General features: G+C 39.7%; 1 protein-coding gene and 1 long non-coding RNA gene across 2 annotated transcripts; one reads left to right on the forward strand and one right to left on the reverse strand.

Moving 5' to 3' along the window:
* Positions 1–1,213: 1,213 nt before the first annotated feature.
* LOC107511558 (zinc finger protein 268) lies at positions 1,214–19,607 on the reverse strand. The gene is made up of 6 exons (XM_036221698.1): positions 19,331–19,607; positions 19,038–19,117; positions 15,422–15,622; positions 8,078–8,204; positions 7,693–7,788; positions 1,214–5,607 (listed from the first exon to the last, which is right to left on the reverse strand). The coding sequence occupies exons 2-6, from the start codon at positions 19,068–19,070 to the stop codon at positions 3,218–3,220; spliced, it is 2,847 nt and encodes a 948-aa protein (XP_036077591.1). The 5' UTR covers positions 19,071–19,117; positions 19,331–19,607; the 3' UTR covers positions 1,214–3,217.
* An 83-nt stretch (positions 19,608–19,690) lies between these two features.
* On the forward strand, positions 19,691–23,028 carry LOC118602993. The gene is made up of 3 exons (XR_004951066.1): positions 19,691–19,912; positions 20,408–20,541; positions 20,656–23,028. It is a non-coding gene; the product is annotated as an uncharacterized LOC118602993 (long non-coding RNA).
* Positions 23,029–23,258: the final 230 nt, after the last annotated feature.

The following is a 23,258-nucleotide window of genomic DNA, read 5'->3' on the forward strand; positions in this document are numbered from 1 at the left end:
GATTTTGTTTCTGCCCTCACCAATTCCTTGCAGCTTGTTTTCACACTTTGGCTAGAACTTCCATACACTGCTCAATTAAAGTGACGAGCATCCTTGTAGTTTTCATAAAGGTATGTATCTATTGTTTTACCAATAAGTATGACATCAGTCAGTTTGGGGGACATACTTTTGCAAAATTAAAGAAGTTACTTTCTATCCCTAACTTAGTATTTTAAAATATCCATTGACATTAAATTCCATCAAATGATTTATCTACACATACTGAAATAATCATGTGGCTTTTACCTAGTAGTGTGGCTATTTTTCTTAAGTGATTTTCTAATATTATCTTCCAAACAACCTACTGTGTTTGAATTAGGATCCAATTCAGCTGCATATAACAGAACCAACTATCCTATCCTCCCAAAAAGATGGCTAAAATAAAGTAAGTAGTTCATGTCTCTTTTGTGTAAGACACTCAGAGGTTGGTAGTAGTCAAGGACAGGTATAGCAGCTCTATCGTTATCAGATAGTCAAATCACTCTTTCCATTGCATTTTGGCAGGTGGTTTCCATCCTCAAGATGAATTCAAGTTCTATGACGGCTGCTGAAACTCCAAACATCATCTGTTGTATATTGAAAAGAGGAAAGATTAAAGGACACCAGGAGGTTCTCCCTGTTTTCTTTTGGAAGAACCTTTCCATTATACTCTCTCAGCAACTTCCATTTCCATACCATTACTCAGAATTCAGCATGACTACAGTTGACAAAGAAAGTGGAGAAATGTAGCTTTTTAGCCGGTCACATTTCCATTAGGTATAATACAGTGATACTGTTGGTGAGGAAGGGATATGGGACTCACTACTGGTGGTCTGCTACACCTAATGTCATTCATGGCTTTTAAAAAAAACTCTTTGTTAGATGTATTTTGCTATAATTCCATTCAAGAGTTTTAAATCTATGTTCATAAATAGGACTTCTAAGTCATTTTACCCTAAATGTTTATCTTCTGGGAAATATTGTAAAATGTTAGAATTATCTTTCCTTGAACTTTTCTGAAAATTAATGACTATTGTTGACATTTCTGGAACCTATTTCTTTTTGGGGGCTGTGGCAGGTTAGAGACTAGATATTCATAAAAGAGATTCAATTTTTAACTTTTGTTTACTGGTTATACATCTATTCATTTGCTTCATTAATCTGCTAAGTTTTCCATTTTAAGATTAAGACCTAATTCAGCATTTTCCACAATATTTTATTTCTTTCTTGGACATATGTCAACATTTCTGGCTTCTACTTGGCAAGGTTGCATCTGGATCTCCATCACACAATACAGCAACCTTTAAAATGTACATGACACTGGGTAGCAGTAAGCTGAATGTAGACTTCCCATTATGTGCTTATTCTTCCTGGGTGTATATCTTTCTTGGAGTATTAATGACAAAAAAACATATTTATAATATTTTCTAGATTTAGAGAATATATTTTAGCAAATATATGAAATTCTTTCTTTATCCAATCTTTCTCTTTCCTTCTGTGAGTCACTGTTCTTCACTCCGCATATCGGGGTATGTGAACTGAATGCAATAAGGATCAGTCATGAGGAAATTATTAAATACCTCCTTTGAGGAAGAAAGTGTTTTTTTGTGTAAGAGAGGGATCCCCTCCTGAAATAAAGAGTACAAAGTAGAGAGTGTTTCAGAAATATTTGTGCTTTGAATCCTCATATAACTCCAAGACAGTCCTAGTATCACTGCCAGGGACCCAGCTCTTTCCAGATTAATGCTCATTCATGTAAGGAAATTGGTGAGGTTGTGAAGAAAACTGACTCTGTAATAAGCAACTGGCAGAATTTCTCATCGCCCTGACTCTGTAACTATACACATTTCAGCATCACTTAAATGTATTACAAAAATACCACATAACTAGAATGAAGTGAACTAGAATTAAAAATGACTATAGCAAAAGCTATCCTGGCTAATCTATATAGAAGGAACTAGTTAATAATTGCAGCGAAAAGCTACCAAAGAACAAAAACTCAGCTTGCTTTTCTGTACTTAAGGAGTCCATTAAAAATTTAGGGTCCAGTGTATCTCAGCCTACTTTAGTGATAATGCCAATTCCTTCACAGGGAACCTTGAACAATGATCCCATCGTGAGTACATAAATTGTGAAGGATTGTTACTCTTAAAAGACATCAGAATGTTCTAACCAGTTAGGACAGATGAAATATGCACCATACTGATGTATATAACTAAAGAGGTTCCTGTCAGAACCACTAACAAAAGGGACAAAACAAGAGAACAGGTTTCTATTCCTAAAATGTATTTTAATTCGTTATTCTTGTAAAAGGTTCTGTTTGTGAAGGATGTCGGATGCAGAGTAGAAATCCCTAGGAAATGGTACGGTATCTAATTTATCTGTATCATGTGGCATTCACAAGTAAAATGGCAAATTACACAAAAATCAATACAGAAAAAGATAACACCTAAATATCCATGTAGGTTTTACAATATATTTATCCAGGTTACATTTCTAACACACTAAAAAAATAAAAAATAAAAAAAGCCTCTATACTTTATTATGAGCATGTCTATCCTTTATATTTGAGTGTTCTATCCAATATCTCCATAAAAGTTTGGCAGAATAGCAAGTAATTTCCCTCAAAATAACTTGTAAAGGAAACTTTTTTTTAATTAAAAAAAGTAATAGTAAATGGAATATTCCTGCTGAGGGTTTACTCCATTGGACACTGTCAAAGATCTTCATTTACTATACATTTATTTTGGCTAGAAGTTTGGCACTTATACATAATTTCCCTAACTTATAGCATGGTTCTCCATTGTATGAGCTTCTGATACCTAAAATCTTTGTAATTTTGACAATTATGCCATTCATTAGTTTTATATTTTCTCATTAAATTCCTGTTTAAAAAAACATTTCGAAAAAATTACTTCTATATTGATTTGCTTTATGGAATTTCCTTTTGAAAATTTTAATTAAAAACATGACATTCCAACATGTTTCATTTGTATGGTTCCTCATCACTATAAACTTATATAAAGTTATGACTTACAAATGAAAACTTTCATAGGGTTCACTGAATTCATGGAGTTTCTGTGTGCATTTGCTGATTTATGTATAAAAAAACCAACTTTCTGTGGATAGCCTTTCACCTGCTGTGCATTCATAAGTTTCCTATTCAGTATGAGTTCTCTGGTATGTGAGATGATTCCACTTATAGAGTTTCTCTTCTACATGAATTTGCTGGTATTTCCTGTGCTTTGACTTTCGAGAGAAAGTTTCTTACATTTAACTCATCAAAATGTTTCTCACCTGCATGAGTTCTCTGATGCATAATGAGCTGTGACTTCCAGCAGAAAGCTTTCCCACATTCAGTGCATTTACAGGGTTTCTCTCCTGTATGAGTTCTCTGATGTGCACTGAGAATTGATTTCTGAGAGAAGGTTTTTCCACATTCATTACATCCATAAGGTTTCTCTCCTGAATGAGTTCTGTGATGTACAATGAGCTGAGATTTTCTAATGAAGGCTTTTTCACATTCACTACATTCAAAGGGTTTCTCTCTTGCATGCATTCTCTGATGTACGATGAGCCGTAATTTTCCACTGAAAGATTTCTCACATTGGCTGCATTTATAAGGGTTTTCTCCTGAATGAGTTCGCTCATGTACAATGAGTAGTGACTTCCAAATAAAGGCTTTCCCACATTTGTTACATTCATACGGTTTCTCTCCTGAATGAGTTCTCATGTGTATGATGAGGTACGACTTACTACTAAAGGCTTTCCCACACTCGCTGCACCCGTAAGGTTTTTCCCCTGCATGGGTTCTCTGGTGTGAAATGAGCTGATCTTTCCTATTAAAAGCTTTCCCACATTCACTGCATTCATATGGGTTTTCTCCCGTGTGAATTCTCTGATGTACAAGGAGCTGTGAATTGAAACTGAAGGATTTCCCGCATTCGTTGCATTCATGCGGTTTCTCACCTGTATGGGCTCTCGTATGTATAATGAGATATGACTTGCTCCTGAAAGCTTTCCCACACTCACTGCATCCATAGGGTTTCACACCGGTGTGACTTCTCTGATGTACAATTAGCTGTGACTTCAAACTAAAGGTTTTTCCACACTGGTTACATCCATAAGGTTTCACCCCAGTGTGTGTTCCCTGATGTACAATGAGCTGTGACTTGAAAGTAAAGGCTTTCCCACACTCGCTACAACCGTAAGGTTTCTCCCCTGTGTGGGTTCTCTGATGTACGATAAGGTTTGACTTTGTATTAAAGGCTTTCCGACAGTCACTGCATTCATAGGGTTTCTCTCCTGTATGAATTCTCTGATGTATAATGAGTTGTGACTTCAAACCAAAAGTTTTCCCACAGTCACTGCATTCATAGGGCTTCTCCCCTGCATGAGTTCTCTGGTGTGAAATGAGTTGATATTTTCGACTAAAGGCTTTCCCGCATTCGTGGCATTCATATGGGCTCTCTCCTGTGTGAATCCTCTGATGTATAATGAGTTGTGAATTGAAACTGAAGGATTTTCCACATTCATTGCATTCATGAAGTTTCTCTCCTGTATGAGTCCTCATATGTATAATGAGGTATGACTTGCTTCTAAAGGCTTTATCGCATTCATCGCATACATAAGGTTTCATCCCTGTGTGACTTCTCTGATGTACAATAAGCTGGGACTTCAAACTAAAGGCTTTCCCACACTGAATGCACCCATAGGGCTTTACTCCTGTGTGAAGCCCCTGATGTACAATGAGCTGTGACTTGAAAGTAAAGGCTTTCCCACACTCACTACAACCGTAAGGTTTCTCCCCTGTGTGGGTTCTCTGATGTACCAGAAGGTTTGACTTTGTATTAAAGGCTTTCCGACAGTCACTGCATTCATAGGGTTTCTCTCCTGTATGAATTCTCTGATGTATAATGAGCTGTGACTTCAACCCAAAAGCTTTCCCACATTCATTACACCCATAGGGTTTCTGTCCGGAATGAGTTCTCTGATGTGAAATGAGCTGGTCTTTTCTACTGAAGACTTTCCCACATTCACAGCATTCATAGAGATTCTCACCTGTGTGAAGCCTCTGATGTGTAACAAGTTGTGAATTCAAACAGAAAGTTTTCCTACATGCACTGCATTCATGTAATTTCTCTCCTGTATGAGTTCTCTGATGTACGATGAGGTATGACTTGCTGCTGAAGACCTTCTCACAGTAACTGCATTCAAAGGGTTTTCCTCCTATATACATTTGTTGGCATATGAGTTGTGAATTCTTGTTAGATTTTCTGGATTCATTACTTTCACGGTATTTTATTCCAATAACAGTTTGTTCATGTTTAGAATGGAGGAATGATTCCCTTTGTGCATGAAACCTATTAGGATTCTTTCCAGCATAATTAATGTTGAAATCAATATTATATTTCAAACTCTTTTCACGTGTGCCACATTTATAAAGTTTTTGTCTTGAAGAAACATAATTTGTAGTAAGAAGACATAGTTTTCCAAATGCAGAATGTTCATAGCATTTTGCCATATTTCCCAGCTTGCCTTGATTTTCCTCATGCCATTCCATGTGATTATCAATTTCCCAGACTTTGTCTAGAGATGAAAATAACATGTGGTAAATAACATGATCCTGGTATAGCATTAAATTGCCTTTACAATGTCATGTCATGAGGTATTTTCATTTCTGATATCACATCTGAACTTAAGTAAAATCTCAAGTGTAAATGTCCCCAAACTCCTGGGCCCTGGGGAAAACAAAGCAAAACAAAAGGAAGACAGGCACAGGAAACCGACAGTAATTAAAGACAGTTCTAAGTTTACAAGGTTTGCATAACAGGTAAGGAAGGCAAAATAGGCAAAAGGAGAAAATAGCAAAATATAAAGAGGATGGATGGATGGAATTTCTAAGCATTAGGTTCATCTAATAAATAATTGTTGAATACCTATTATGTGCCAAACACTGTGCAAAGCTCAGGAGACACAGCAGAAAACACTGCAAATTAGCTTACAGTCCCTCTTGGGAATAAAGTTTCAATGAATACCCAAACAACAGATGGAAATAATACACAAGAAACATTGTCGTGATGTTTCAGAACAGCAAGGACAGAAAGAAACCTTCTTTCTCTATGCAAAAATGGCAGAAAATGAGATTATGGATGGTATCTCAAGGGCAAGTTCAAAGAATTCAATGAATCAGCAGAGAATACCATAGTCAGTGACTGGAAGACAGGAATTCATAAATTTAAAGATTAAATATTTAAACATGACTAGACTATAGTTAAAGATTAAATATTTAAACATGACTAGACTATATTATTGGCTGTGGTACAAAGCAATCCCTGGGAACTCAATTGCACCAACAGAGTTGAGATTCAGAAGCTACAAAAAAGCATTCTGCCCAATGAAAATCAGGTTTAGCTACAGAGCCAAGACCTAACTAGGCGACTGCCATAGCACCAGTCCTGACACAGTCTGCCCAGCCACGGTTTCAGTGCCCTGCAAACCAGGGACTGCTATGTGGTGCGCACAGAGGCTGCCCTCCCAGAACAGGGACTCACGCTGTCCCTACCTGGTACCTCTTTCTGCCAGTGTCTGTCTGGTTGGCAGTATGGACAACTTATCTCAATTATAGGCTTGTGACAGAATAAACTGGTGCTCAGGGAAACACATATCTGACAATAACATCAAGATGAACAAAAAACCCCACAAATGTGTAAATTTGGCTAATGAGTAGAACAATCAAGAAATGATATCATGTGGGCCTTGTGGGTGGAAACTGAAAAGATGGGGGCCTAAAAAGACTTCTTTTAAAAAAACAAAATACTAAAAGACTAGGAAGACCAGTGAGGAAAACTGCGTGTAACGATTCAAGCTGACTCCCAGTACCAGGAAATGAACTAAAAGCATAGCAGATGAACAAACGACGATCGGAAAGGTCAGAAGATGGCTATGGAGCAGTAGGAGACTTTTCCAGTTTCTGAAAATGAGACTGGTGTGGCACATGCAGGCAAGTTTAGACCAAATAAACTCAGCACCAAAGGGCAGGTGAAAGGGATGCAATTCAGCTATCAATTCAGAAAAAAGACCTTAAATATTCAAATATGGAAGTATTTTAAAAATAACAATATATGCGGGAAGTAGTGAAAAGGAAAAAAAAAAGACCCCTCTGGACTCAGTGGGAACAGCAAGAGCAGCCAATAAAATGTGAGAATAAGCATGTCACTGGGCAGTGTGAGGGTGGGTGCAGTGGGGTGTCACTTGCATAAAAGGGTGGGGAGAGGGTTCTAGCAGGAAACTGATATTACCAAATGATGCTGGAATGTATGAAGAAAGGATAGCGATGATATTTAAGTGATTAGCATGGAGAAACATAGAAGAGATAGGTTTCAAGAAAAAGCAAGGAAGTTGGCACTGTCATTGAATATAAGCATAAGAGATTTAAAAATATATTTTAAGAAACAGGAAGAAGAGATGTGAAAGTCACATTAAGTGACGTCAAGAGGAAAAGCTTGCTTAGATGCATAATGAGGTTGGAAGTAAGGTGGCAACAGAATGGCAGAGAGATTAACTAAGGGGAACAGTTACAAACGAGACAAGAGGTACAGACGTGAGGTGCACATCACATCGAATTCATGCCAAGTCTAAGAAGGTAAAAATCTAAATGCCCTGATCACCCACCTAGAAGGCTCTGGCTTGGAACCTGGCCTTGCCTCATCCACAGCTCTTCTTCTTGCTCCAACTTGAAGATGACGTCAGGTTTGGTGTGTTGATAGCCTATGAATGGAAAATGACAGACAACCTAGACCAAAGCTGCTTAGAATTCAGGGGCTCTGAAGAATGAGGAAGGTTCGGTTCAGAGGCAGCATCACAAGGCTCCCCTCTGGTACTTGGCAAAATAATGATCATTCAGCTGACGTATTCTGATGCCAAAGAGACACAAAGAAAACCTGGCCTCTAAACATAAGTCCAAAATCCCTAAGTATTTTACAAAGGCCACCCCCACTCCCCCAGGTTTAAGCAACCATGCAGCACAGACTGCAGATGACAACGCAGCAGCACTCACCCAGGGACACCAGGTTGCCATAGTTTTCCAACATCACACTCCGGTACAAATGCTTCTGAGCAGCATCCAGCAGCCGCCACTCTTCGCAGGTAAAATGCACAAAGACATCCGTGAATGACAACAGTCCCTGAAATAGCATATTAACATCCAATCTCAAGTAATCTTACTGAGTGCGTGGGAAACAGAATACCTACCTAGGGTTTCCATTATTTACATTCTATTTTGTAATAGAAGGAAATTTTGACTTATCTAGTAAAAAAGTCCCATCTATATGCACTAGTCAGCCTTTCGGCATTGCAGAGGAATGTAGAGTTAGACATGTGCAAAGGCAACAGGGAGTCAAAGAAGATCAGGTAGAAGAACACAGAGTGCAGCCTGGGCGCAAGGAGAAAGCGAGCAACGATACTTCAGTGTCAGGCTGAGCCTGAGAAAGGGCGCTCCAGAAGTGACCACTGTGAGAGAAGATATGGTAAAGCCTGGTGGGGTAAAAAAAAGGCAATAATTGTAAGTAGAGGCCAATTTGTGGGACAAAAGAGCTCCATGTGAAGATATATAAAATGGCACATAAGCATATGAGAAGATTGTCGACATTATATATCATTAGGGGATTACAAGCTCAAACAATGAGATACTATTACACACCTATTAGAATGCCTAAAATTAAAATAAAAACTGACAATGCCAAATTTGATGAAAAAATGTGAATATAAAAATCTAAAAAGTTCAAAACATTCCAAAACCCACTGAGACACATTATAATCACATTTTCTAAAGATGAAGACAAAGGGAATTTTAGAAGCATCGAGTGAAACGATTTGTGACATACATGAAATCTTCAATGGGATCATAAGCAGATTTATCATCAAAACCTTTGGAGGCCAAAGGGCAATGGACCCATATATTCAGAGCAAAAACAAAAAAATGATCAACCAATAAGCCTGTATCTGGCAAAACTGTCCTTCCAAAGTGAGGGAGAAATTAAGACATACTCAGAAAAACAAAAGGGAGTTAACACTCACCAGACCTGCCCTGCAAAAGATGCTCAGAAGAGGTCTGCATGTGGGACACAAGGAGCTAGACAGTTGCTTGAAGCTGTGTGATGGAATAAGGCTGTAACCCCACATTTTGTTCTCTACGTAATTGTGAGACTAATGCATTTAAAATACTCATTAGTTTATATTCTGAGGCACACAATATACAAAGATGTAATTCTGTGACATCAACAACCAAAAGGGGAGGGGACAGACCTCTAAAGGAGCAGAGCCTGTATGTTTTTTTCAGTTAAGCTGCTAAAATTCCAAACAGGAGTACCATAACATTAGGAAGTTAAATGTAATCCCCATGGTAACTACACACAAAAAAACAGCTATAAAATTTACACTAAGGGAAATGAGAAAGGGATTTAGGCATTTCCTTATAAAAAAATCTATGCAAAAGAAGACAGTAATGCAGAAGTTTAGGGAGAAAACACTATAAGATATATACAAAACAATTATTAGCAAAATGACAGAAATAAATCCCTTATCAGTAATTATTTTAAGTATGAATGGATTAAACTCTTCAATCAACAGTTTGGCAGAATGAACTAAATAACGTGACCCTTGACCCTATTATATGCTGTCTACAAGGGATCCAAAGACACAAACATTGAAAATGAAAGGATGGATAAAGATGTTCCGTGCAAACAGTAACCAAAAGAGAGCACGAGTGGCTATACTAATATTGAACACAATAGACTTCGAATAAAAAATGGTTATAAGAGGGATATTATATGCTAAAAAGATCCAATACAGCAAGAAGATACAATTATAAACATTTACCCACCTAATAACAGACCATTAAAATACATCATATAAAATGTGACAGAATTGAAGGGAGAAATAGTTTTATAATACTAGTTGAAAATTCTACAACCCACTCTCAATAATGGATAGAACAGAAGATACACGAGAAAACAGAAAACTTAAACCAACCAGACCTAACAGCAGACACAGAACGCTCCATCCGACAGCAGCAGCACACCCGTTCTCCGCAAGTGCACATGGGACATTTTCCAGGACAGACCACATGTTAGGTCACAAGTTAAGTCATAATAGATGTTAAAAGAACTTCTCCAATCACATGGAACGAAGTTAGAAATTAGTAACAGAAGAAGAAAAAATGGAAATTTCACAAATTTGTGTAAGTTAATATACTCTTATACAACCAAAGAAGAAATCAAAGGAGAAATTAGACATGACGGAAAACAAGACAAAACTTACCAAAATTTATGGGATGCAGCAAAAGCAGTGTTGAGGGGAAAACTTATAACTATATGCATTTACATTAAAAAAAAAAGTATATATCTCAAATCAACTGTATAACTTTACAACTTAAGAAACTAGAAAAAAACAAACTATACTCAAAGCTAATGAAAGGAAGAAATAATAAAGATTAGAACAGAGATAAATATACAATAAAAACAACTGGGAAAAAAACAATGAAATCATGGTTGGTTCTTTAAAAACATTAACAAAATTGATAAACCTTCAGGTAGACGGACCAAGAGAAAATGGAGACTCAAATTACTAAAATCAGAAATGAAAGTGGGGACAATACTACTGATTCTGAAGAAATAAAAAAGAACACCGGAGAGTACTATAAACAGCTGTATGCCAACAAATTTGATAATCTAGTTGAGATAGATAAATTTCTAGAAACACAAAACCCATCAAGACTAAGTGATGAAGAAGTAGAAAGCTGAATGGACCGGTAAGTAGTAAAGAGATTTCATTAGTAATAAGAGATTTCCATAAAAAAGAAAAGCTCAAGACCTGTTGGCCTCACTGGTGAATTTTTCCAAACATTTAAATAAGTACTAACATCATTCTTCCTTAAACTTCTCAAAAAAACTGAAGAGGAAGCAATACTCCCTAATTAATTCTATGAATCAGCACTACCCAGATACCAAAGTCAGACAAGCACGCGATAAGAAAACTACAGATCAATATCCCACATGAACAAAGGTGCAAAAATCCTCAGCAAATTACTAGCACATCAAATTCAGGAGCATGTTAAAAAAATTATACACCAAGACCAAATGGGATTCAGTACATCAAAGTAATATACCACATTAACAGAAAAAAGTAAAAAAATAAGTTAAAAAAAAAAAACGTGATTACCTTGATGCAGAAAAACCATGACAAAATGCAACACTCTTTAATGATAAAAACACTCAATGAACTATAAATAGAGGTACCTAATAAAGTACATAATAAAAAAGCCACATACTAAAAACTCATAGTGGACATCACACTAAATGGTGAAAGACTGAAAGTTTTTCCTCTGAGATCAGGAACAAGGAAAGGGTGCCTGCTTTACCCACTTCTGTTCAATACAGAATATGCTCTAGCCAGAGCAATTAAGCCAGAAAAGATATAAAAGGCATTCAGATTGGAAAGGAAGACGCACAATTACCTCTGTTCCGAGACATGATCCTGTATATAGAAAAACTTAGTTTCCGCCAAAACAAATGAATTCGGCAAAGTAGCAGGACACAAAGCCAACACACTAAAATCAATTGCATTTCTATATACAAACATTATCAATCTGAAAAACAAATTGGGAAAACAATTCCATTTATAACAGTATCAAAAATATACTTAGGAATTAATAACTTAACTTAGGAGGTAAATGATTTATAGAATAAAAACGCAAAAACCTACTGGGAGAAAATAAAGCCATAAATAAATGGAAACATATTGGTGAAAATATAGAATGGTGTAGTTACTATGGAAAACAGAATGCTGGGTCCTCAAACAGTTAAAAAAAGCATTCTATCCTACAGCCCAGCAATCCCACTTCTTGGGATAGACCCAAAGAAACTGAAAACAGGGTCTTAAAGAAATATTCACATCTATGTTCACAGCGGTATTATTCACACCTAAAATGTGGGAGCAGTCCGTGTCCATCATGGGATCAGCGAAGTATATAAACACAATGTTGTATCATTCAGCCTTAAAAAAAGGAGACTCTACAACTTCTACAACATGGATAAACCTGTGGACAATATGTAAAATGAGATAAGACAAAAAGATAACTACTAGATAATTCCACTTATATGAGGTATCTAGAGTATTCAAAACCATAGACAGAAAGCAGAGCTGTGGTTGACATGGACTGGGGGAAAGCGGGTGGAATGAGGAGTTAGTGTTTAATGGGCATGGAATTTCAGGACGGGATGATGGGAAAGTTCTGAAAATGGATAATGGTGCCGGTTGCACAACATTATGAAATTTAATGCCACTGAATCGTTCATTTAAAAATTGTCAAGAGGATAAAATAAACTATGTATAGGATCTGTACACTCAAAACTACAATAGTTTAAAAAAATCAAAGATTGAAAAGAATGGCTACTTTGTTCGTGGATTGGAAAACTCAGTACTGTGAAGATGTAAATTCTCCCTAATCTGATTCACAGATTCATTTGTCATTCCAATTAAAATCCTCACAAGCATTGATTTTCAGCTTTTTGGCTAAGATCAAATGTAGCAAAATCCTAGCAAGCTTCTTTGTACCTACCCATGATCTCTCCTATAATTACTATGAAAAAGGCAAAGAAACTAGAACAGTCAAAACAATCCTGAAGAACAAAGGTGAGGCATTCCCACCGGCCCGTGTTAAGACTTCCTATGAAATCGAGAGTGTAATACTGGTGAAAGATTAGACACAAAGAACAAGGCATCAGAAAAGAGAGCCTAGAAACAGACCTACACAAACACAGCACCCTGATTTTTTTCTTCACAAAGACACAAAGGCAAGTCAATGGAGAAAGGATAATCTTCTCAACAAATGGTGCTGGAACCCTTGCACATCCACAGATCTTAAAAAAAAACAAACCCCGACACAAACTTCTCGTCCTGTACAAAATTAACTGAAAATGCATCAAAGGCTTAAATGTGAAAGCTAAAACTATAAAATTTCTAGAGAAAATTTGTGTACTTTAGTTTGAGCAATGAGACTTTAGATATGACACCAAAAGCAGAGTCTATTTTTAAAAATTAACATTGTGAAAATGGACTTTATCAACATTAAAATACTTTGCCCAATGAAAGTTCATGCTATGAAAATGATAAGACACACCAGAGACTGGGAAGAAAATTTACAAATTTCCTATTGAAGGACTTGAATCTATATTATGTAAAAAAGTCTTAAAATCAATGACAAGAAAACAACCCAGTCAAAAAAAGGGAAAAAGATCTGAACAGATACTTTGGCAAGACATACAAAGAATAACACACATATACAGAGTTACTCAGTAAGACCAGCCACTAGGGAAATGCAACTGAAAACCACAATGAAGTACCACCCAACATCTACAAGGATGGCAAAATTTTTAAAAACCTGAAAATAATAAGCACTGGCCAGGATGGAGTAGCAAGACTCTCACTCAGTGCTGGTGGAAAAGCAAAATTGCAACCACCCTGGGGGAGAGTTTCTTACAAAGCTAACCACAGTCTTGCCATACAATCTATCAGTCATGCTCCTAGGTTAATTTACCCACCTGAGCTGAACACTCAGTTCCACCCAAACACCCAATGTAAATGCTGACAGCATCAGCATTCATAATCACCTAAAACTGGAAGCACCTGGATACCAGGACTAATTACAAATAAAGATAGTGTGGTACTGGCGTAAGGATACAAAAGCAAACCAATGGAACAGAAGAAAGAGTTATAAAACCAAACCATACATGCGGATGCCTGACACATGACAAAGGGGGTACTGCAGAGCCAGAGGTAAAAGTCGGTGACTTCGGTGGGGATGGGGCAATCAATGAATCTCTACTCCTACTCACACTGAACAAAAAATAATCTGAATGTGAAAGGTAAAATATAAGAAAAATGGTAAAATAAAGAAAAATGTCTTCATTATTTTCCAATTAAAAAGTTCTTAAATTGGATGCAAAAAGCACTAACAATAAAAGAAAAAAAAATTATAAATCAGAAGTTAAAATTAGAAATATCTGTTCATCAAAACAGAATGAAAATGCAAGTCCCCCTCCCAAAAAAAAAAAAAACCTGAAACAAATAAACAATAGTTAATGCTAAGCATACTGAAGTATTTTAGAGGAATGCATGTTGAGATCTGAAATTACATACATATAGAAATACACCAAAAATAAGATGGGTCAATAGATGCACAGATGGATGGAAAGATGGATAATGGTAAATACCAGGTGATGGGTACAGATGTTGATGGTGAAATCCCTTTCAGCTTTTCCTTGTGTTTAAAAGTTTTCATGATAAAACATTGGAGTAAAAGAAGCACCCCAGGTCAAATTTGAATATGGATTTGGTGTCGTTTGTTTTCAGCTTTGATGTGTATGAATTACTGAATCTTGTTAAAATGAAGAATCTAATGTAACAGGGTTGAATTGGGCCCTGAGATTCTGTACTTTTAACAAGCTTCCAGAATATTAAAAACACCACTTAAATCAGTAAGAAAAAGATAGAAAACATCCACAAAAGTTCAAAAAAGTACAAAAGGTACTTATCCTCTTTAACCAACAGGAAATGCAAGTTAAACTATAGAGTTATCGGGGTGGCTCCATAGTGTAGTGGTTAGCACGTCTGCTTTACATGCAGAAGGTCCTGGGTTCGCGTGCCAGGTGAAGCCATGGACCATGCCCTGGGTGTGCCAGACCCCGAGTGTGCCGGGGGTGCCAGGCCCTGGGTGCACGCCGCCAGAGTCTGGGAGGAGACGCCCCAACTTCAGAGATCCAGTTCTGAAGGGGAAACGGCAACATCCATGGGTCAGGGGTGGAAGTGGGTGTGGGGGGAGAACCATAGAGATATAGGCATAAAACCACCAGAAATGATCCAACTAAAAAGACTAACAATAGTAAACGTGGCTGAGAACGTGAGGCCAGTGGAACGCTCAAACACGGCTGATAGTAGTGAGCTGATAAATGTGAGAGCATGAGTGCGAAACGAAACAAAACACTTAATGAAAATTATAAGAAATATAGCAAGATACATATGTGCACACACCATTAACACGAGGTAAAAACACATACGCGGCAATAAGAGTACATGTTTTATAAACACGTTAATGAAAGAATATCCATTAAAACAAAATAATTTGGGGGCATGGAAAAGGAAATGGAAATCAAATACAGGAAAATCAGGAGATATGTAGATGAAGGATCTTTACAGAAACCAATAATGTTAAACAGACCATGAACTGAGGAGTGATTAACTTAACCCTTCAAGCTAAGGATCCCCATCCCTCTCCCCATCAAAAACATTACATGAATAAAAGTAATAGAGAAAAGAAGTGGGAATAAATAAACAAGAAACTCACCTGGGACTTGGTGGCTTTTAGCTGCTCCTGGGAAATCAACAGCCACTCTAGGACCTGCTCTGTCTTGTGACTGCTGTGCCTCTGCTGGGGTCCTCTAGGGAGACGCCTCTGGTCAGGGGTCCCTTGATCTATGCTGAATTCCTTGCCCTGGAGCTTTCTGATCCTCCTGCATGGACCATCTTGTTCCTGGAGAGGTGGAACCTGTAGACAAAGATCAACCCAGATTAGCAAACATATACCCTCTGGGCCCTGACCCTGGTCTCTCTGACTAGAGAACAGATATGCAGAGGGCCAGGCTGGGTGTTCTGCGGACTGTGGTTAGTGCCGCTGTGGGGCAGGAGGGAGACAAAAGGACAACGGAAAACCCAGCACGCTGATGACAGTGTCCCTCCCCAGACTCTTTAAGGCCCCAGGAACCCCAAAAGCGCAGCAACCACCCTGATTTAAACAACTATGGGTAGCTACTTAAATAAGAACACGAGGCCAGATGCTAAGAAATAAACTGTTTTAGGCACAGTGTACAAAGTAATAGATTGTGAATGAAATAGTCTGATTTAGGTGAGTTCCTTTTCTCACTATTTAGACGTCCATGAACAATTCACTTAATCTCTCACTTATTATTATTATTTGTTGTTAAAACATTGGGAGTAGCATGAGATCAGGGTAGCAGTGTAGTTTCTTTATCTCCCAGAAAATCCCAATAAAAACAAAAGACCTACCAGAATAGTAAAAGAAAAAGTCCACTGACATCTGCAAAAACGCCTTGGTGACAGGTCTCCTCACAAACCTCAGGATACGGGCACATGCGCCCCATTTGCAAAGGGCAGGTCCCGGCAGAAGAGTGGAAAATGAGGGACGATTCTGACTGGCCACACACTGCAGATCTCCAAAGCCACCAACAGGAGGGCACCGCCCCTAAGCAGAGTCCGAGCAAGGCCTCTCAGGCTCAGAGCTGCAGGTGACTAAAAAATGTTCCCCAAATCACTAAGTGACTTAACTGTAGGAGTCTAAGAACAGGAGGGTCTGAGAAATAAACAGAGAGAGGGAGGGGGAAGGGAAGGAGATGGAGAGGAAGTGCCCAGAGGAAGCTTATTCCAGAAATCTTTTTAACAGTAAAATACAAGATGGACATGTGACATGAGGCATGTTGAGCTCTAGGAAACAGGGGTCAAGGCAGAAAAAAAGGTTTCCTAACAAAGCTTAGCAGTGAGTCAGGTCAGGCACGTGTGTAGTATGCATGTGTTTGCTTATTATTTCCAAAAGAATCACTGAAGATGAAGTAGAAAATGTTCCCCAAATCACTAAGTAGAAAACAGTCACCTCTGGGGTAGAGAGAGAACAGGGCAGAAGGCATGAAAGCTCGGCTTGTCTGAATGTACAATTATGCAATCTCCACGTCCGAATCACATATTTTACATGAGGAAAGAAGGGAAGGCAATCCTTAAAGTTGAAAACAAATGTCGACAAATACATTTATCAAATTAGAAACAAAACTACAAGAGACAACAATTTTTCTAACTGACCTTACTCCATGGCATTTGTCTATTCTTTGGATAAAAGGAGCTGCAAGACACACAGAACTTCATTTAGTGTTCTTGCTAGTAGTAGTAAATTGTTATCTTAAAACCATTTCATGTATACTATAGGATACAACAGTTACAACTGCTGTTAACAACCAAGATTTCTAGCATATGACCAAAGGATGCAAGAGTAAGGTTCTGTGTCACTGTTAGGGTGTAAAATGGCGCAACTATGTTGGAACAGATTGGACAGTTCCACAAAATGTTAAACACAGAGTTACTATATTACCCAGCAAGCCCATTCGTAACTATCTGGCCAAGAGAATGTAAAGCATATGCTCATACACACAATTGTACACAAATCTTCTTAAAAGTATTATTCGTAACAGGAAAAATGTAGGAACAATCCAAACATCCATCAATAGAGGAATGGATCACCAAAATGTGGTCTGTCTACACAAAGGCATATCATTCAGCCATGAAAAGGAACAAAGTACTGATAAATGCTAAGTCTGAGGATGCACTTTTGTAATATAAGTACCTAACGATTAGCTTTTTTTTTTTTTTATTGTACTATTAAGTGCCTGACATCAAGCTTTTGATTGCTGAGGCATCCACTTCACAGACACCCTTGTACAAACACTGCCAGCTTCATGAAGAGCCAGGCGGCCTCGCCCATGAATGCCCCCTTAAGAAAGCCTGGGTGACCTGGATAACTGCTCGCGTGGATGACCCTGCTTTTCCCTTCCAGTACTTTAATTCCCACCCTTATATTTTAAATATGTCAATAAAGAGTGAACCTGTGAAACTCAAGGCACCCCCACCTTTCCACCCCAATGAAGGCAGAATCCCAAGTCTGCACACATGATCTACCGGGACTTCACTATGTGGCCCAGAGTGTGCGACGTACCATCCAGAACCTATGATAATAAACCTCATTTTAAAAAAATTCCCTGCTGCTTGTTGCTGAGAGGTACCTTAAAATCACAGGACGAGCCCCAAGGGCCTGTCCAGCCACAGCGCTGGCTCTGGCAGGAGAAACGTTTGTGGGGCTCACGCCAGGCAGCACAGCCTGGGTGAGTGTCCCAGATAATGCTGGTCAATAGCAACATTACAAGCAGGCTGCAACCAACTCAGAGCAACCTTGAAAACATTGCACTAAGCGAAAGAAGCCGGTACCAAAGACCACACGTGGTAGGATTCTATTTATATAGAAATGTCCAAGACAGGTAAATTCATAAAAACAAACAGTAGGTTAAATGGTAGCCAAGGGAGAGAAGAAGGAATGGAGAGTTACTATGAATGGGGACAGGGTTTCTTTTCTGCAGTGATGAGAATGTTCTGGAATTAGACAGTGGGGATATCTGCACAACTCTGTGAATACAGGAGTTCCCCACTTAGCTGCGCTTTCGCTCTCCATGATCAAGCACAGTTCGAAAGTATTAAATGGAAAATTCCATAAAATAAGCAATTTAGAAGTCTTAAATTCCATAGCGTTCTGAGTACCATGATAAAATCTTGTGCCATTCCACTCAGGACCTGAATCATCCCTTCGCACAGCGCATGCTGGCTATTACGCTCGCCGCCTGTTAGTCATCATGGTTAGGCAGCGGGCTGCAGAGGTAGCTTGCATTCAAGTCGCCCTCATTTTATCTCATGTCGGCCGGAAAGCGCCAGAGTAGTGAGGCTGGCAATTCGGATATGCCAAAGAGAAGCCGAGAAGTAGTTCCGTTAAGAGCAAAGATACCGATAAACAGTGAAAACATCGTGTAAATATAGGGTTCAGCACTATGGGAGGTTTCAGGCATCCACTGGGGGTCTTGGAATGTATCCCCTGCAGATGGGGGGGGGGCTACTCTACTAAAAATGACTGATACGCTTTGAAGGGATGAACTTTATGGTATATAAATTATACCTCAATAAAGCCCCTACGACAAGAGTAATTTTTAACTTCAATGACTTACAGTAATTTGATAGCTTTGCAAAAACCATTTCATCCAGGTTTACAACAGCCCATTGCCCAGGAAGAGATGGACCGTGCACACGTCAGCGCTCGGGAAGAGCTTTTCGAAAACAAGAGAAAAACCGCTACTCACCCAGACGGCAGCTGTCCGGACCCTGGTGGCCATTCCCACGCAGTTCGGGGTGCCCCGCGGGAGGTGGCTGGACTCGTGGGCTGCCGGAGAAGAGGGCGCCGTGAGGAAAGCGGACCCCCCGCCTCTCCCACTCGCGCGCAAGGGCGACCCTCCTGCCCCATAGCGGGAGTGTCGAGGACCCTGACACGGACCCCTGCCCTTCCCAAGCCTGAGCCTCCTTCCCTCGCGCAGCCACGGGGGCCCCAGCCCACACGCGGGCGGGCGGGAAGGAGTGGGGCCGGAGCAGCACGTACCCGCCCGCGCCTCGACGACGTTCCGCGCGTCGGCTCCTCCAAGCCCTGAGTGGGCAGCGAGCCGGGTGGGGCGAGGTCGGCCGCCTCCACCTCCTGCTCTGCAGGCAGCTCGGCCTCGTCTTCGCTCTTAACTGCCAGGCGCCAATCCTGGGGCGCCTGCGCGACAGCCCTCGGGGAAGACAAAGACAGCCCACTCCAGTTTGGGCCACCGAAGTGGGAAACTGACGCCCACCGGGAAAAGAGGTTCTCCGACAGTGGTCGAGCCAACGGCGGCTGCTGGGGACGCACCGGAAACGCGTCAGAGCCGCCCCGCGGGCGGAAAGAACTACAACTCCCAGAAGTCTCTGCGGCACGTCAGGCTGCGGGGCTGCGCTCGGGGCTCTGGGCTCGGGGCCCGGGGCCCGGAGCCGGTGGCGGCTGGGCGGGGGCGCGCTGCTACCAGAGCTCAAGATCTCCGGGCGGAATCCTTGGGCGCCGGCCCTGTCGACTTAAAGTAATAGAGAACTGAAATCACTGACAGCAAAGGCGAGAGTGGTACAAACTGAGCTAGCAGTGTACTATGGTTCATGCTTTGCCAAAGTGGTAAGAGTCCTCATTTACACTTTCATGACTCAAAGATGTATAACATATTAGCATAAATGACATTTCTATTAAAAAATTAGTGAGTAGTAGCATTTTAAAATTTTTTTTCTTGGTGGGGAGGAATCTCTTAAATGTCTGGCTTAATAGAAAACAACTGGGTCCTCACATTTGCTTCTCCATTCAATCTGCACATGTTGTCTTTGTGGAAGTATAAAAAGAAAATATGGCCAAGCACTGGTGTGGAGCTGGAAAGGGACAGGGTATTTTAATATTCTCATCAGGTAATTATGGGTATTCTTATCGGATAGTACAAACCGAACAAGGGATCACTTAGCTGCAATGTACAATCTGAAATTGCACAGGTATTTGCCTTAAACAAAAGTCAGGTAGCTGTTCCTCCAATAAAAAGTTTATTCGGGGGAAAAACCCAGAACATACAGCCATGAGAGATAGAGTACAAGTCGCCAGCACAAAGAGGAAATTCTGTTAAAACAGGAATTTGGAGGGCTGCGGCAACCAAGTTCTTCCTGTAGGGCTTCGCCATCTTTGCCATCGCTGCACTGAGAGTTCACCCTACAGGCCCTCCCCATTCCGCTCTTGGTTGAGGTCGTTATATTTTTATTACACAGGTAAGTTATTTTAATCTATTATTAAAATTCATTGGTCTATCTTGAACTTTCAGTCATTTTATTGCATATGCTTTTGTAACATCATGCATTGGGAAATATGTTCACTTGTTGCAGGAAGCGACACCTGACAGAGGAATTTGGATGCTCAACTTTGTTAGAGGAAGAATTTATTGCTGGTGGAGAGCGTGAGACATTCAACACACCCAAAGCACGATCTCCCCGTGGCTAGATTTATTACAGCTTACATATCTCTGCAGTGTCCATGCAAGGGGCACGTGATTCCTTTGAGCTTTCATATGTGCCTCCTTATTCAGGATGGGGAGGGAGAACTTCGGGTGCGGGGCTACCAGGGGGTAGCAATTTCCAGACCACTGGACTTACAGGTCGTTTATTTTGTAGAACCCACGACCTTGGCACTATCAGCACCATTATGGGATTCTTGAACAGGGAGATGGGGACTCCTATGCCGTAAGCAGGGAGCAGCACTTATTGATGCCAGCACCTTCTCAGCGGATTCCTATCCAAAGGCTGAGCACCGATTGTAAGATAACAAGCTGTTTTACACAGTCTTGAACCTATAGAGCTACAGAGATGAGAACATTAGTTGGTTGGCAAGGCATGAACCAACAGATGTGAGCCGGGGAGTCCTTGAGGTGGGAGGAAACATGTTAGCTGGAGAGTACTGGGCAGAATGGGGGGACAGAGCAGTTTTAACCCGCTGGTCATTTCTGCAGGCCCTTTCCTTTGCATTTTTTCAGATGCCCTCTCTGCCACTGACATGCAGATCTTCCAAACGTTGACACATTTCATTATAAAATGTGAGAAATCATATTCATGTCATTATTAATCTTAAGTATTGGGAGGCTATGAAGTTCACAGTAGCAAATACAAGTTTTCCAAAATTCTGTTTTTCATTTGCAGATTTTAATTTTATATTGAAAAAAAAATACTGTCATTTATTTTCCTTGAAGTGACAAGTTCACTTGGTTGATTTTTGAGAATATGTCTGCCACATCCCCAAGTAGGATGTCTGTCTTTCTTCCATGCAAAGTTAAGCTACCAACTCAAATAATCACACAAGTGTTTTTTCTGGAGACAACGATGGAACTTCAGTATACAGCACAGAACATTTGTTGCACAGATACTAAAAAGATAGGTGCTCAAGAGTTGAAGATTTAATAAATTATTTTTTTACTGCTCTATTTAGAACATCCTGAAGTGAAACTGAGAATGTGGTATGAATACAATGGCTACACATAAATACACTCTGGTCCCGTTTCCTTGATGCATACTGAGTGCTGATAGTTTTATCCATTATGACTTTTGCACCATCATGCAAATTCAACAAAGTAAATAACATCTTAAATTTGGAAACAGTCACTGTAAAATTATTTCAACTTTTCTGTTTGACATTTTTCATAATAAGATATTGGGGGAAAATATTATGGAAAAGACAAACCCTTCAACAAATTGTGCAGGAACAACGAGACAGCTATACAATATTAGAAAAAAGATTGCTGTCTCACTATATATTGAAAATAAATCTTAGATAGGTTAAATACTCATAATAGAAAGGAAGGCTCTAAAAGTTTTATACTGAAATGTAGAGTTAGCTTTCTTTGTCTATCGATTTGTCAAAGAATCTGTTATATACTAAGCTCTCATACAGTGTTTTCTACGCAGCTGTAAAAAAATTACTGCACACCTAATGGCTTAAAACAATACAAATTTATTATATTACAGTCCTATAGGTCAAAAGTTCAACATGGGCCTTACTGGACTAAATCAGGATGTTGGCAGGACTGCATTCCTTTGTGGAAGCTCTTGGGGAGAAGCCTTTTTCTTACCCTTCCCAGATTCTAGAGACCACCTGCATTTCTAGGCTCACGGCCCCCTTCCTCCGTCCTCAAAACCAGCAACGGAGGATTGAGTGCTGCTCACGTCACAACACTCTGGCCTCCTCTTCAGCCTCCTTCCACTTTCAACTACTCGTGTGCTAACATTGGGCACACTTGGATAATTGAGGATGATCTTCCTATTTTAAGGTCAGCTGATTAGCAAGCTTAGTTCCCTCTTTCCATGTAAGGTAACATATTCATAGGTTCCAGGATTAGGGTGTAGACATCATTGGGGAGCCATTATTTTCCCTATCACATATACATGAGTCTGTTTCTAGTCTGTTTCGTTCCATTGATATTTGCCTGTGATGGGAGTCTGAAACTTTTTTCTGTAAAAGGCCAGCGTATTAGTTTTCTAGGGCTGCCAGACTGGGTGACTTAACACAAATCTATCTTCTCAAGTGTTGTGGAGGCCGGAAGTCAGAGATCAGGATGACAGCAGAGTTGGCCATGTTCTCCCTGTGTCCTCGCGTGATCGTCCCTCTGTGTGTCTGTGTCCCAATCACCTCTTCTTTAAAGGACACCAGTAATACTGGCTTAGGGTCCACCCCAGTATCCTCATCTTAACTTGAAATGTTTAAATGTTAAAGACCCTAAACAGTCACATTTGGAGTTACTGGGGATTGGGACTTCAACATAGGAATTGGGGAGGGGCACAATTCAGCCCATAACAATCAGTAAGTATTTTAGGCTTTGTGGGCTGTAGTCTGTTGTAACTACTGAACTTTGCCATTGTAGCATAAAAGCAGCCATTGGTCATACATAAATGAATGAGCATGGTTCTAGTGCTGTCAAACTTTAGTCACAAAAGTTAGCAGC

Source organism: Rousettus aegyptiacus, unplaced genomic scaffold (assembly GCF_014176215.1).
Source record: "Rousettus aegyptiacus isolate mRouAeg1 unplaced genomic scaffold, mRouAeg1.p scaffold_m13_p_5, whole genome shotgun sequence".
NCBI lineage: Eukaryota > Metazoa > Chordata > Mammalia > Chiroptera > Pteropodidae > Rousettus > Rousettus aegyptiacus.

What these genes read in the sequence shown, in the direction of transcription:
- LOC107511558 (XM_036221698.1), bottom strand. Translation starts at nt 19,070, where the DNA reads ATGGCCACCAGGGTCCGGACAGCTGCCGTCTGG. An exon ending in TGGCAACCTGGTGTCCCTGG is followed by an intron (nt 7,789 to 8,077) that starts GTGAGTGCTGCT and finishes TTCCATTCATAG; the next exon opens with GCTATCAACACACCAAACCT. An exon ending in TCCAAGCCAGAGCCTTCTAG is followed by an intron (nt 5,608 to 7,692) that starts GTGGGTGATCAG and finishes TTTCATCTCTAG; the next exon opens with ACAAAGTCTGGGAAATTGAT.